The 14,774-nt window shown below is 44.1% G+C and overlaps 2 protein-coding genes across 2 annotated transcripts; one reads left to right on the top strand and one right to left on the bottom strand.

Annotated features, from left to right (window-relative positions):
* Nucleotides 1-398: 398 nt before the first annotated feature.
* LOC127320813 (mitogen-activated protein kinase kinase kinase 5-like) lies at nt 399-7,139 on the top strand. The gene is given in 12 exon segments (XM_051349893.2): nt 399-621; nt 624-1,152; nt 1,771-2,409; nt 2,492-2,579; nt 3,021-3,083; nt 3,164-3,327; nt 3,719-3,794; nt 4,412-4,471; nt 5,115-5,234; nt 5,790-5,999; nt 6,103-6,176; nt 6,279-7,139. Coding segments are annotated over 12 exon segments (2,259 nt in total). The 5' UTR covers nt 399-599; the 3' UTR covers nt 6,493-7,139.
* A 747-nt stretch (nt 7,140-7,886) lies between these two features.
* LOC127320782 (putative F-box/LRR-repeat protein At5g02930) lies at nt 7,887-11,165 on the bottom strand. The gene is made up of 3 exons (XM_051349852.2): nt 9,898-11,165; nt 9,133-9,315; nt 7,887-8,323 (listed from the first exon to the last, which is right to left on the bottom strand). The coding sequence occupies exons 1-3, from the start codon at nt 10,918-10,920 to the stop codon at nt 8,003-8,005; spliced, it is 1,527 nt and encodes a 508-aa protein (XP_051205812.1). The 5' UTR covers nt 10,921-11,165; the 3' UTR covers nt 7,887-8,002.
* Between the last annotated feature and the right edge of the window lie 3,609 nt (nt 11,166-14,774).

Genomic DNA, 14,774 nt, shown 5'->3' on the forward strand with positions numbered 1-14,774 from the left:
GGCGGACGGCTTCATGCTTAAGACTAGAGGATGGAGTAGGCAGAGGCGGTTTCATGCTGGAAAGAGGATGAAGCTGGCGCCATGCAAATGGGTTAGTTTCGTGGATTCTTTTCAAAACCAGTGATTTGTGCTGACTTTTCAAGAAAAGACTTATTTTATCGTTCTTGCATGTATACGCGTGCGCAGACTGCCGGGGCAAACTCGTTTTGGTCGCTGCAGGCAGGACCCATATGCAAAAAAAAAAAAAAAAAACGTGGATCAACCAGAGCGCCTTAATTGATTCACCACTGCTGGATCGGAGAAGATGATGTTTATGTACGTAGTTCTCCGCTCATCAGTGGCAGAAGACTGTAATATTTGATCAACGGAAGACATGGCGCGAGGCGAGTTGACTGGTACGTACGTAAGACTTTCTTCTTCCCCGATGCCGCGTGCGTTCCATTTCTTTCCCTCCCTAAAACGCCGCGAATCACAACGACAGACCACCCAAAAAAACCAGCCGAGAATCCAAACAAAAAAAGGTGATTTTTTTTCTTCTTTGGCGAGGCCGGAGGTCGCCGTCGTCGTCGTCGTTTCCGTCCACTCCCTCTCCGGCTCCGATGCCATTAACCCCACGCCCACGGCCAGCCTCTCGTCGCGGGCCCCCGTGATGCCGTCGTGGTGGAAGCGCTCCAAGTCCACCTTCCACCTCTCCGCCACCACCGCCTCCTCCTCCTCCGCCCCGGCCTCCCCGGCGCGGGCCTCCACCTCGCGCGCGCAGCCGCGACGCACGGGCTCCGACGACGCCGGGGACCTTCTCTTCGGGCGGCCTCACCGCCAGCCGCGCCAGCTCACGCGGCAACGGAAGCTGCGCCACGTCGACGACCTCGACAAGCTGCTCGCCGACCTCGGCATCGACGTCACCTCGCCCTCCTCGCCGCCGCACTCAAGGGGGCGCGCCTCCGCGTCTGATGCCGTTGGGCTCGGACCCCCGATCTTGAGGTCCTCCAACGCCGCGGATGGGGTGGTAGCCCCGCCGCCGAGGTCCGCCTCCTCGCCCGTGCTGCACCCCCTGCCGTTACCGTCGCCGAAGCCCCCCACGGAGCTGGAGACCCCGGAGCCGGCGGGGGGCGCAGAAGGCGGGAACGAGAAGCCGTCGTTGCAAATACCAAGGTAATGTTGATTCATGAAATTTTTCATCGTACCGTAGTACGTTTTCTTATTATTTTCCCTGCCTTGTCTTCCGTTGTGTCTGGTACGTATAATATATGTTGGAAACTACGAGATTTGCAATGAATTAGACTTTTTTTTTTTTTCTTTCATTAGGCCATCGTCATATTTTAGTGAAATCTCTCACAGTTCAGAATTAGGTGAAGGATATTCGGGGTTCCAACGATCTGCAGATAGAAATACTAGTAGTAGCATACTTCAAAGCTTCGCTATGATTGCTTGGCCACTGCTTGTATAGGTCACGAAACAATAGGAACAGGGGCTGAAAAGTTTGAATATTCTCTGAACTAGAATGTTTCTGGTACGAGATTGTATTATTGCTTTCTTTAATCAACGATGCAGACATCTGACCGAGAAATAACAATGCTTGTGTAATCAGAATCACAATTACTAGCAAATTATTTGCATGTCTTTGCTGACTACCTGACTGATCCATAAAGTATTTAATTGGATCATTTCTACTCTTCAAAGAGGCTGCCAGTGTCCTTGAATGCCTGTTTTATCTCAACTTGCAATGCTCCTTGCATTATTTCCTGATTCTTCCTAATCTTGTGGTTACAGGGTGACAGGCCAAAAGTTTGCTGAGCATAATGATTTAGGCCCAAATGGTACAAAGCGGCCTACCTCTAGTCACCAAAGAAAGGGACTCCGTGAGAAATTCCAGGATAAGAGTTCTGCTGAAACAGCCAACTTCAGATTGAACATTCCCGCTAAAAGCGCTCCAAGCAGTGGATTTTCCAGTCCTGTAGGCAGCCCTCGAAGATTGAGCAGTGCTGACGTCTCATCTTCTGCGGCATATGCTCAAGGTCCGCAGGTGTGGTCAGCTCCATCGATCCACACTATAGATTTTCCGGGAGCTCCGTCTCCTCGGACTTCACCTGAAAATTTTACAGGGTCTTCAGAGCTATCTCACTACTCTGGTGCATTCAGAAGTCCCCTTCTTATCCCAAGGAATACCAGTGCCCCTCCATCACCACACCCTAAAAGGTTCCCAGAAAACCAAATTTCACGTGCCGAAGGCAATGGAAGTGTCAGTTTCCATCCATTACCACTTCCTCCTGGCGCTACAAGCCCTATGCAAACATCTTTCAGCACCCAGCCTCCTCCAAAAGTTGAAATGCCCTCAGTGGCTTGTCAGTGGCAAAAGGGAAAACTTCTAGGCAGTGGTACATTTGGCTGTGTATATGAAGCTACCAATAGGTATGGAAGTGTATTAGCTATATCATTGTTGACTTATTACTTCATTGAGTTCTGAATTTTGGTATACTGCCATTGCTTGTAGGAATACTGGAGCTCTTTGTGCGATGAAAGAGGTTAACATAATTCCTGATGATGCTAAATCTGTTGAGTCTTTGAAGCAATTGGACCAGGTTATTAAATTTGACTTACCATCTGAATAGAGTACATGCTATTTTTTACTGTTCAGAAACAGGGAATTAGATTTTTTTATCACTTCATTTGTTTCATTTGGAATCTTTTTATGTTATTATTCCTGTTGATTTTTCCAAGAAACAAGTTTCTACTCTGTAGCTGCTTGAGTTTATTGTGCTTCTTCCAACTATTACCTATAAAAGTAGTATGTCATGTGCTTACTGAAATACTTATGGTCTTCACTCAGGCCTGAGTCTATACCACAGATGAACTTAGTCTCCAGAACACTCTGGTCATGCCACCTTTCTGCGAATTGATATTTGCTTCCATTGTACATTGAAATAGACTAATAGTGATTTAGTACTTGCATTTCCTCCTTTATCCTGATGTATATGCAAGTTACAAAGATGCCTTTGTTGACCTATTTTCATTTGTTTCAGGAAATAAAGTTCCTAAGTCAATTTAAGCATGAAAACATAGTTCAGTATTATGGCAGTGACACTGTAAGTTCACCACTCTAAGCTGAGCTAAGTAATCCAAGTTGCTACTATAACAACATCTTATTTCTTGGAGGTCCTTGCAGATTGAAGACCGCTTCTACATTTACCTGGAATATGTACATCCGGGTTCGATTAATAAGTATGTCAAACAACATTATGGAGCAATAACAGAATCAGTTGTCCGAAACTTCACCCGCCATATTCTTAGAGGTCTAGCATTTTTGCATGGCCAAAAGATTATGCACAGGTGTGTGCTTCTATACATATACTTGGTCTTACGTCTTCTTATTGCTAGAACAGCTGTTATGTGAACTCACGATTTCTCACTGTTGCCTGTGATTTTCTGTACTGTTATTTTAGATCTTCAAACAAAACTATCATGCATATTTTACTATGCTTATACTGAGTTTGGTTTACCAGATTGTGATATGTTAATGTACAGTGCGAAACCTCATAAGGGACAGTAATATTGTTATTGGTTGTTTGTTCTGCACTACCCTTCTCAGCAATGGAGAAATTATCATCTCAAATCTATTCAGTGTCAGTTGCCTGTAGATATATTTGAAACCCTGTATGCACTCAACCATTTAGTATCACTTTATGCCATGTATGTAAAAGAAGTAAATTTACTCTTACAGGGATATCAAAGGAGCAAATCTGCTAGTTGATATTAATGGTGTAGTGAAATTGGCCGACTTTGGAATGGCCAAGCATGTAAGTATATCCTTGCATAGCTTATTAGCAGTTTTCATGTTTAGTATGCTGTGTCTATTCATTTTAATATTTGAAGGTGCATTGGCAAAGCATTAGTTGAACACCAGCCGAATCAGTCATCAACTATTTATCCAAACCTATCTGTCATTACGATAGTGGGGAAGTTGTTGGATGTACTCAACAAGTAACTAAGTGCACATCTCTTGTCTGTTGTATGTTATTGATTGTTGATGTCCCATATTATTGTGTTTGCCATTTGTAGCATTTTGTATGACATTTTTGGTGGTGCTACTAATTGATTATTTTTTAGAAACTGACAACAACATTGCCTTTTCATCAAACTCAATAATTGCAGATGTATGGACTTGTTTTTTAGTCGAACAAGTCAAAATAGAAATTCTATTACTAGTTGAATCATGTTTGATACTTGCAGAATAATTTGGTTACAACTTTCTTGTGTTCATGCTATTGTAGCATCCAGAATAACTTTTTTAAGAGAAGGGCCAATCTACAACTTTTGAAATCTTACTCAGATAGGGCTACTTATATAATAATTGTAAACATTTCCTATGTATCCTCTCGCTTATGTACAATTGACAGTACTCTGTTTTTACCAGTTAAGTACTGCAGCCCCTAATCTTTCATTGAAGGGAACACCATACTGGATGGCCCCAGAGGTAATCATATATATTTCTTTTATATATGTACTCCCTCCGATTCATATTACTTGTCGTTAATATGGATGTATCTAGATTTAAAATATGTCTAGATACATCCATATTATAGTCAATTAATATGGACCGGAGGGAGTAGTGATTTTCTTTAACCTTGTACTGCCGTGGCTCGTCATGCTCGCTTTACCTTTTTTGGATTACATACATCCAAAGCATGTGCATTATTACAACTTACATGGGCCAGTACAGCTCCAAACTCGGTTTATGAATTGTTCTTTGTTTGATGGAATCAGTTGTTATTTCTTCGTGTGAAATCAGTTAAGAGACAACATTGTACTTTTTGAAATATCTACCTCACCACTGGGAAGATGGTTCCCCTCACAAAAGAAAAAAAAAGAGGAAGATGTAGGCAACCATATGGTGGTTTAGTACGACAGATATATGACCTGAAAGGTTGAAACAACAGCAACATCACTAAATTTCTCTAGTGCAAGAGGCAGCTTATTAGGTTCATCGCAGAAATTAAATTGCTATGTTACAGAAAAGTATTGTATTCAAGTTAATTAAAGTATCGTATTCAAGTTAATTAACATTGCGGAAATTTAGTTTGTGCTTGCTGAATTTTGATTTGTTTCTTCTTGTACAGATGGTTCAGGCTACTCTATCTAAAGATGTAGGCTATGATCTTGCTGTTGATATCTGGAGTCTTGGTTGCACCATCATTGAGATGTTCGATGGGAAACCTCCTTGGAGTGATCTTGAAGGGGTAATAACTTGGAGCGTTTAGCTTTACAGTAAGCTTACTAACATGCATTTCACGACTTTGCCTAGTGTGCATAAAACCATTTTCTTTAGCGAGGGACATAGAATTATAAACTGGAGTACCCAAACGAAAATGTCGGGTGGGAAGTATAGTATTTCAGTGCTAGTGACTAGTCTCATGTACATGGTCATTATTTCTTTACATGTTTATGTGATAGATGCAGCCATGTGACTTCTCACTGAATTTGAAAAATGCCATGCAAATAATGCCCGGCATTCTCAGAGAAAAGGTCTATGTTACTCAAATTGATATTATTGAGAGCTTGAAGCTTTCCTTCTCATACTCCCATCACATGTCACGGCTGGAACAGGAAAGTTGGGCTAGAGGGCCTGAATATGCTGTCATAGTAGATCAAATAGATAGTTACAGAAGTTAACATAAAAAATGTTATTAGCTATCACTAGTAACTTGTTAATTTGGGTATCAACATTTTTTTCCTAGAATACTGGGTATCAACATTATGGTTTTATAATCTAAGAAACCTTTTCTGTACTGCAGCCAGCTGCAATGTTTAAGGTTTTGCATAAAGACCCACCAATTCCTGAGAATTTATCCCAAGAGGGAAAAGATTTTCTGCAATTGTGTTTCAAGAGGAATCCTGCGGAGAGGCCAACCGCAACCGAGCTGTTGGACCATCCATTTATCCGGAATTCAAGTCATTACAGCAAACATGGTTCCATACATGCCTTTGCGGGAATTAAAGTCCATGTAAGTCTGTCTCTTGCCACATGGCATCTTGATACACACCCCACGTAAAAGGTCGGAAATGATTCTGAGATTGGCATGCATATAACCTCTCTGTTGTATGCAGGATAACGGATACGGCTTCAGAGACAAACCATCCTCGAGGAGTGAACCATATGTGAAAGGAAAGAACACTGTTGGGTGAGTGGCTTCCTTTTATTTATTGGTATCTTCAAAATAAGTTTTTCTTATTCCATTTTGATTTGCTAGATCCTAATATGCTTTCTTTTTTTCATTTGACAGTGAACCAAACAATGCTAGGCCATTTGAATCATCCACTTTTCGACTGACACCACTAACAATCCAGGAAGTAACACCTAATTTTCCACCTCAACCATTAGCTTTAGCCTCCAATCATGGTTCTTTCGCCATCTCAACGAACCCCATGCATTTTCCGATGGCAAACCCTCAGCCTAGTCCACTGCCAAGGCCCAATGGAAAGCAGGTTCTGCTCTAAACACATAGAGTGCTGGGTGCAGTGAGTAATGCCGCTTATATCTGGGATCTTGTTCAGGGGTACAGCTCATTTGGGTAGTATCAAATGAAGACATGATTAACACATAATAGAGAAAGAATAAGAAGACGAGAGAAGGAAATGAACCTGGCTCTGCTAGGATTGTACCTTATAAGGATAAGCTGTACTGCATCTCTGAGGATCCCTTCTTGCAACAACAGTCATCAATATTTTACAGCCGCCATCTTAACTTTTAAGAATCGAGCAGCGGTTGCACTTGCACCATATGATTTCCCACAGTTTATTGGGTTCTTGTAAAATAGCGACAACTAGATGTTCATTGAACTGTGAAGACTCAGAGTATGATGACAATTGAATGCTGCTGAAGGAGTGAGATCCATGACAGCATGGGTGCTCTATCTTCCAGGGAAATATTGCTGGCATTTATCATTTAACATAGAATTAGGTTAGATGTAGATAAAGTTGAAAGTTCCTATTCTCTCTCCAACCAGTAGGCAATCAGGTGTAGTTCTTGCTGTTGCCATGTAATAATCTTTTTGTTCTGTCATTGATTGTTTATTTTGGCCACAAATAACAGCATCTCAATGAGTTGCACAGAACAGTTTTTTTTTAAGTCTGTTCAGAAAGGTTGATTCGAGCCCCTGTAACATAGGCATATTGTAAACATTATTCCTTTAATTCTGTTGGAGGTAAATTGCCATATCACATATTGCAGTATCATAGATCAAGCTAGAAGCCCTAACCATAAGATAAAAGACGAGAGTAGCCCAACATACATACCCTGTACAGGTAGGACACAGATCAGGTGACATGCACCTTTTGCATGTCACCGTGTGACATGCGGTCTAAATCCAAATTTAAACATTGCAAAAAAATCTGAAAAAAATCATGCTTGTTCACAGCACATATTAAGATAACCCCTAAAAATTTCAGATCAAAATTCGAAACATACATCGAGAAACAAAAAAGAGAAATCTGTCACCCGAATTCAAATCTGAGTTTCGACTATTCACATCTGAGTTTCTCTTTTTTGTTTCTAGATGTATGTTTCGAATTTTGATCTGAAATTTTTAGGGGTTATCTTAATATGTATTGTGAACATGCATGATTTTTTTAAATTTTTTTTGCAAGACATGCACCTTCTGTATCCATACAGGTAACCTGCCCATGACTCCATGAGTATGTATTGGCTGGAGCAGACGGCGAGACAAATTTTACCAACACTTGAACATAATTGCAGGGTCATTGCAGTGAACTATCCAAAAACAGATCATCATCACTCTTCAGCATGCCAACGTTTGGATCTTGCACACATATAGCTTGTGAACAACGTTTAAACCTCCTTATGTAAAACATAACACGGAATAAGTAAATCGTGATGGATGACATAGTATCATTTCAGAAGGATCTGCTAGACTTTTGATGTTTGCACAGGGTACATCTGATACCAAAAGCCACGAAATACCAAAAGTGCAAACAGAAAGCCCACACCTTAGTCTTCTGGAACATACAAGACTTTCTCAAAGAAGTCAGGGTACACGTAAAATTTTAGACATATGTCTAGCTTGGAGAAGCCTAGTATCCTCTGGCAGAACTCTTTGGCCATGCTTTCGGTGATTGCGAGATGGAAACTTATTGACATTGTTTTTAGTGTTGTTGCCCAACTGAATAATCGTTTGACAAGAGCAAAATCATGTTCAGTTCCTTTCAAGTAACTGATTTCTACTTCTTGAAGGCGATTCAGCACAAGTTCCTCGGTTTTCCAGTTTGGTGGATGATCACAGAAGCAACCTGATGCACATGCAGGTTCTGCCTGAAATGGGGGCACACATCAACTTAGTAAGTATAACTGCTACAGCTTGACTACATAGACATGAGAGGAAACTGAAAGATGTATGACTGTCTTATTACTTACTTTTTGCGAAGACTACCTTATTACTTATAGATATGTCATCAACAAAATTTACGATAGAGCACCACCTAGAAATTATCTTAAGGCCAACCTATGCAACAAAATGTGCTTATTCTGTGCAAAGTGAAAGTGTTAACCTATAAAATTTACTCAGATACAGTGCTACCAACAGCCCATATTCAAGAAGATTTCTGATCGACCTTAGGCTTGGTTGGTTACTGATGGAACTTTTAGAAAAGCCCATGCCATAAGCATAATACTACTATATCCTAAATCCTAACTGTGTTATCAAGATTGAGCCTGCCATGTACAGAATAACTAGGCTAATTTCCCATCCACTGCCATATATTTCTAACATACTGATAATATTCAAACGTGAAATCTACTACAACGCAAGTAGAATGCCACTTTTATCAATCCAGAAGAACAAAATGTTATAATCACGAGAGGCATAAACCATATAGTTGCCACATGTTTTAATAAAAGGCTGTGTGCATCAACCGATGCAGAGGCCGGGGTACACCCCATTTCGAAAAAAAATATAGTTGCCACATAGGAGTATAAGCTTGGGATCAAAGTACTGGTATCAAACCAACACCTAGAGTACGGCAACTATCAGATAAAGCCCCAGGGTGGCAAGAAATGCATGTTGTTTTAAGTGGCACCACTGGTAGCTAAAGCAATAGTAAACAAATTAAGGATAGCCTTACCTCCAAGTCCACAGAAGAACTAAATATTAGCATCAGCTTTCTTATACTAGTGCACGTCCTGAGAACATGGAAAGAGCTGGCTCCAAAGGAATGTCCCTTTGCAGTAATAAGCAGGGTCAAGAATGTAACGTAAGGGAGCCTTGCCATGTCTTCCATCAAGTAGTGATGCTCACCTAAGTCCTCCTGTAGGTTCATGCAAAGTAAAAGTTACAGGTTATGTAACTTCGAAATGGACACATGGATCTCATTTTCCACAAAGCCATAATTAACAAGTTCACTTCAGATTTCTGTTATAGGATCAGTGGCATACTCCCTGCGTCCATAAAAATATTTATTTGCCTAAATTTGGATGTATCTATGCACTAAATAGTGTCTACCTTCATCAAAATTTTGATAAATTTAAGACAACCTTTTATGAACAGAGGTCCCAACCTAACTAAATTTTAGAGTATAGGTTTATAGTCCGAGAGATGCTGCTAGTGCAGTAGCATCGGTGGACAGATTTTATGTCATTTCCTCAAAAAAAGAAAAAATCTAAGCAAGCAAGAATTGTGCCTGGCTATTCTCAAATGGCACAATTATCTTAGACTCCTACCCAAAATAGCACATTCTTTAACCTGAACTCCATATATCTCAAATGGCACCATCATCTTGATGATGTACATGCCACACATACTAGACTACAACCCAAAATGGCACATTCTTTAACCTGAACCCCATATCTCAAATGACACATTCCTTAACTTGAAATACATGCGTATTTACCTCGATATCTTCTGGCATATAGGCCAGCTCCAGAGTAAGAGTGCTGACATCCTGAAAGTGGCGCAACAGCCTGACGCAGTCGCGATTGTGTTCATAGCCATCTGCTTCATCTACAAGGAAAAAGGTGGCGCCCAGCAATTCCAGCTGCGCCATCTCGCCAAACTGGACAGAGCTTGGATGATAAGCATCCCTCCAGTGGAGTGACACGAGTTGAGGTGCTGCGATGTCGGCAACAGGTTGACTCGGATCTGAATCATGAGCAAAGCAGTATAACACAATTAACTCTTTGAGTGCTGGTGCCACGATAGTCAGCTGCTGCAATCCACACGATTTCTCCAGCCTTATTTTCAGGAGAGACTCTGAGTGGATGGCAAAATTTCCCAGACCCTGGGCATTGACCACCTTGAGTCTTTGCAAGGATGGACACCGTGGCGAGGAGACGGCTTCACCGATCCTGCAAGGACCATGTAGGTGGAGTTTCTCCAGGGATAAATTGGTGAGCCTGGCGAATATGCCGGGAGGCGGCAGGTTGAGGCTAAGAAATCCTAGACGGAGCTTCATCTTGGTGGCTCTCTCGAAGCAGGGCAGCTCAAAGGCACCTCTTCCGTCTTTCCCCGCATTGCCCAAAATGCAGACATGGAGAAGGCCGGCGAGGCGGCGGGCTGCGATGGGGAGCCAGGCCGCCAGGGAGTCGGGGGAGGCGTGCTCGCTGAAGACGAAGAAATAGAGTTTCCGGAGCGGCGGCGCTTCGTCGTCTGACATCGCTTCGAGAGCGGCGAGGGCGCCGCGCAGACTGTCTGGGTTGGCGCGAAGGACGAAGTAGAGGTCCGGGAGGAGGGCCCAGAGGCGGCGCCAGCGGCGGGAAAGGACGCTGGTGCGAGCAGCGGTGGTGGTGCTGCCGAGAACGCGAAGGATGTGGAGAAGGACGTCGTCGGGTAGGGCGCTGAGGCAGTCCTCGCTGCAACCGCCGCCGGCGGATAACTCAGCGTGCTCGGCGGCGGTCTCCCCCTCGAGGTGCTCCATCTAGGGTGCACCTAGATGGAAAGCGGGGGAACTGCGTCTGCTGCGGGAGAGCGGCGGCGGATTGCGGAACTTGTCCTCGCTGCTGCGAGTGGAGATGTGCGAGCGACAACAAGGGTGAGGGGCGGGGGAGGCGGCGGATCGAGGAAGGCGCCGGCCGTGCTCTAAGCGGCAACAGCGGCGGCGATGAACCCTAGCAGTGCGGATGCTCGAAGGGGGAGTGGAGTGGCAACAGTAAAATGTACCGAACGAATTCCACCAGTGCAAGTACTAAATGCACTGTAATTTGGTTACTCCACAAAATTGCGAGACCAAAAATGCTACTCCGAAAACAAACTCTAATTGACGCATTTCAACATCGCACAATGCAACAATAATCTAAGCTATAATTATAGTCCAAATTCAAACAATTAAGCAAACAAACAAGGGTCCCCAAAGTAAACGACGATTCAGATTACACAACTTAGTGGGAGCTGATGTTCAGGCAATGATCGGGGAAAACCCTAGCTTCTTACACCCCCACCCCTCATCCTCCGCCGTCGCCGGCGAGGGCCGCCGGGCAAAGCCCGCGCGGCGGGACCTTCGTTTTGAGCTTGCATGCGGCCATGTTAGTGCGTCCGGACGGCGAGCACCTCGGGTGGTGGTGGGCGGATCCCCTCCCTTGGCTGCCGTGTGCTCTTATGGCTGTTGGCTATGGTGTCGTCCTACCCTATCCAATTCGCGTGCGGTGTTGCTGATCAAGTCATGGGCTCAAGTTCGTGGGGATGACGGGGCGTTAGCCCTCAAAGGTGGGCTACGCGGGCTCTATGACGGGCAACGTGGCGGTGGTGGTGGTCTCTCTCTTCGGTCATACGGATAGCGAGGAGTTGACAGGGATCCTGGTTTTGGCGGTGCTTTGGCTTTGGCAACTCCCAGATCGTGTTTTGGAAGCCTAACTTGGGGCTGCGGGCGGCTGAGTTCCCGGGTGCGGTGTGCGGATGGTGAAAGCTCAACGCCTCGGCGCCAACGACCGCGATGTTTGTGGGTGTCGTATACCTCTTGGGGCGTCGTTGTGGGTATCCACACTGCGGTACGGCTCCGATTGAAAATTGTAACATCCCAAATTTCAAATAAAAGAGAGAAGAAGAATTTCAGAGATTCAAAATTCAGAACCAACAAAAACTTTTAAATTGCATATAGTGCCCTGCATAGGACTTGTGCATTTTGAGTGATATGCCATGATGTTTGTTTTATTGTTTATGTGATGAACTCTAAAACCCTAAAGTGATCAAGTGAAGATCACCAATCAAATAAATCAAAAAGAGAAAGAAATCAAATATGAATAAAACCCTAAAAACCCTAACATATGGCATATGCCATTTTTGCAAACTTTGACCCTAGACCCATTTGATCTTCACCATTACTTGCAATATGATATTAAAGAGTTATTACAACTTTGGGAATCAAAGAAACACCATTTAAACCAAATCCAAAAATCAAAATATGCTCACATAGAATAATGGTCATTTTTGACAATTACAATCTGGTCACCACTTTGAGCCTCTATATTTCAAGATTTCTAAACTAAACAAATCCCATTCTTTGCATGTCATCCAAGTACACAACAAGGTGAACAACTTATGTAAAGATCATCGTACCAAATTCTTTTTGGATCAAAAATTATGAGCAAGCAAAGAGGAGACTTTGAAACTTTGGCAAGATCATCACTTTGCCAATTTTGATCAAACCAGGCCACTTTCTGCTCACCACTTGACCTAGCCATGATCCCTTGACCCTACCCTACCTAGCCCATGCAAGGAGACACCATGGACACGACCAAAACATGGCTGGCCATGGCCATGCCGGCCACGTTCCCCATCGACGGCCACCACTCTCTCCCTGCCTCTCCAACCCACGCCACCTTGCCAAACACGTCGCCCATGATCGCCGGAGATCGCCTGTACCCGCCGTTGAACGAAAGAACGACAACACGACCCGGACGGAGCGCGCCCAGTACGCTCCAGGTACGTCGCCAACGGCATGGCGACGTCACCCGTGCACGGACGCGCGCGACACGGGCACGCGTCGTCCGCCGTACCTCGCCGTACCCCGACCACCTCCGCACGCCCTGGTACTTGTCTCGCCACGCGGAGCTCGTCGGACACGCTGCCGTCACCCCCTAGCGCCTACGGTCGCCGGCGAGGACAAGACCGCCCGCCACGGCCGCGACAGTACGCGCACGGCCCCGACCACCGTACGCCTCGCATTAACGCGCCGCGGACGCTAGGAGATTCACCGTACCGTCATGATCGCCGCTGCGTCATCGCCTAGCTCCCTAGCTCGCCGGAGACGCCGCGCCCACGACGACCCGCACCATGCCCCGCAGCACCCCCTCCCTCCTATAAATAGAGGCCTTCTCAGAGCAACCCCAGCACACCACCATGACCACCATTCTCCACCGCTTCTCCTCGCACCGCTAGCCACCTCAATCGTCGCCGGAGCAAGCTCAATCGAGCGACCGGAGCCACGGAAGCCCTGGTGCAATTGCCATCGACTGGAGCCTCCTCGAGCGAAGCCACTGCTACAGGCTGCCTCGTCGTCGTCCACAACGTCATCACGCACACTGCCAACCCTAGCTGGAGCCACGGTGAGCTCTCCGACCCCCTACCGCCGCCGTTCCAGTGACCCAATCTCGCCGGAGACGACGATGGCCATGTGTCTTTCGATCTCGTTCTAATCCAACGCACCGCAATGCTTCATACCGTTTCGGGTTTAAAGAGCCGCTGACATGCGGGTCCCACGCTGTCAGGCGGCCCACTCGCACTGGATGCGTTGTTGGGCTGAGCAGGCCGTTAGTTTGAAAACCTGGCCCGTTAGCGTTTCCCGCCGGCCCTTTTATTTAAATCTTGTTTAAATAAATTCAAACCAATTTCAATACTGGCCCTGACTTTGAAATTAAATAGAATCTGTTTGGCTTGGCCAAATTTAACAAATTTTATATTGTTGGAAAGCCACTGAAAAGTTCTACAACATGCCATTGGTCTCACCTCGAGATATGTTGTGAAAATAATGTGACAAAAAGATTAAGTCAGGAACTTTTGCATATTCAAATAAATATTAAAAATCAACCAAAAATGATATTTAGTTAATTCCAACTCTAATAGCTCACATTAAACTTTCTGCAGTAAAATGGTGTGGTCACTTTGGATGATCATGGCCTAGTTTAAATAATGGACAATATGGCTAGTTTACTTAAGTGATATTGTCCAAAACTAATATGGAAATCATATGAAGTATTTTACTTCATTTAAATCTTGTCCCAAGTGAATTCATGAGAGGTTTGAACCCCTGGTCAAACACTCTTAGATGAAATACTTGAGATTTAAATCATTTGTAGAATTATTAAATGGTATGAGGTGGTCTACCTCATTTAAATCATTTTCTCAAATGATGATAAGGAATGGTTGACTTAGGTTGAGAAATTAAATCTTAAGAAGATTCAATGAGAGGAAATTATTTTCCTCGAGAACTAAATAGAAACTAATTACATATGTAATGACAGGAAATTATTTTCAATAAAGAAAACTAATGCACCTAGTTATGTTATGTGTGTGCTTAGCATAGTTTGTGTGAAATAATGATGTGCCTAGTATAGCTCTTGAGCTTGCTTAGTGATTATACCTCGTATTCAAATTTAGACGCTAGCACCGGAGAATACCAGGAAGAGGAAGGATTCTACCAAGAGGAGGAAGAAGAGAACCTTGAGAACTACCAAGGCAAGCTAATACTCCTGCAAAGTGCAAAGCCTCTTTGGGGCAAGGCACCATGATTCTTATCTTTCTTAACACAAGCCTATCCCAAGTTTTTACCATACAAGT

The sequence above is a fragment of the Lolium perenne genome, chromosome 2, assembly GCF_019359855.2.
Source record: "Lolium perenne isolate Kyuss_39 chromosome 2, Kyuss_2.0, whole genome shotgun sequence".
In the NCBI taxonomy this organism is placed as follows: Eukaryota; Viridiplantae; Streptophyta; class Magnoliopsida; order Poales; family Poaceae; genus Lolium; species Lolium perenne.

What these genes read in the sequence shown, in the direction of transcription:
- LOC127320782 (XM_051349852.2), bottom strand. Translation starts at nt 10,920, where the DNA reads ATGGAGCACCTCGAGGGGGAGACCGCCGCCGAGCACGCTGAGTTATCC. An exon ending in ATATGCCAGAAGATATCGAG is followed by an intron (nt 9,316 to 9,897) that starts GTAAATACGCAT and finishes ATGAACCTACAG; the next exon opens with GAGGACTTAGGTGAGCATCA. An exon ending in GTTCTTCTGTGGACTTGGAG is followed by an intron (nt 8,324 to 9,132) that starts GTAAGGCTATCC and finishes CCCCCATTTCAG; the next exon opens with GCAGAACCTGCATGTGCATC.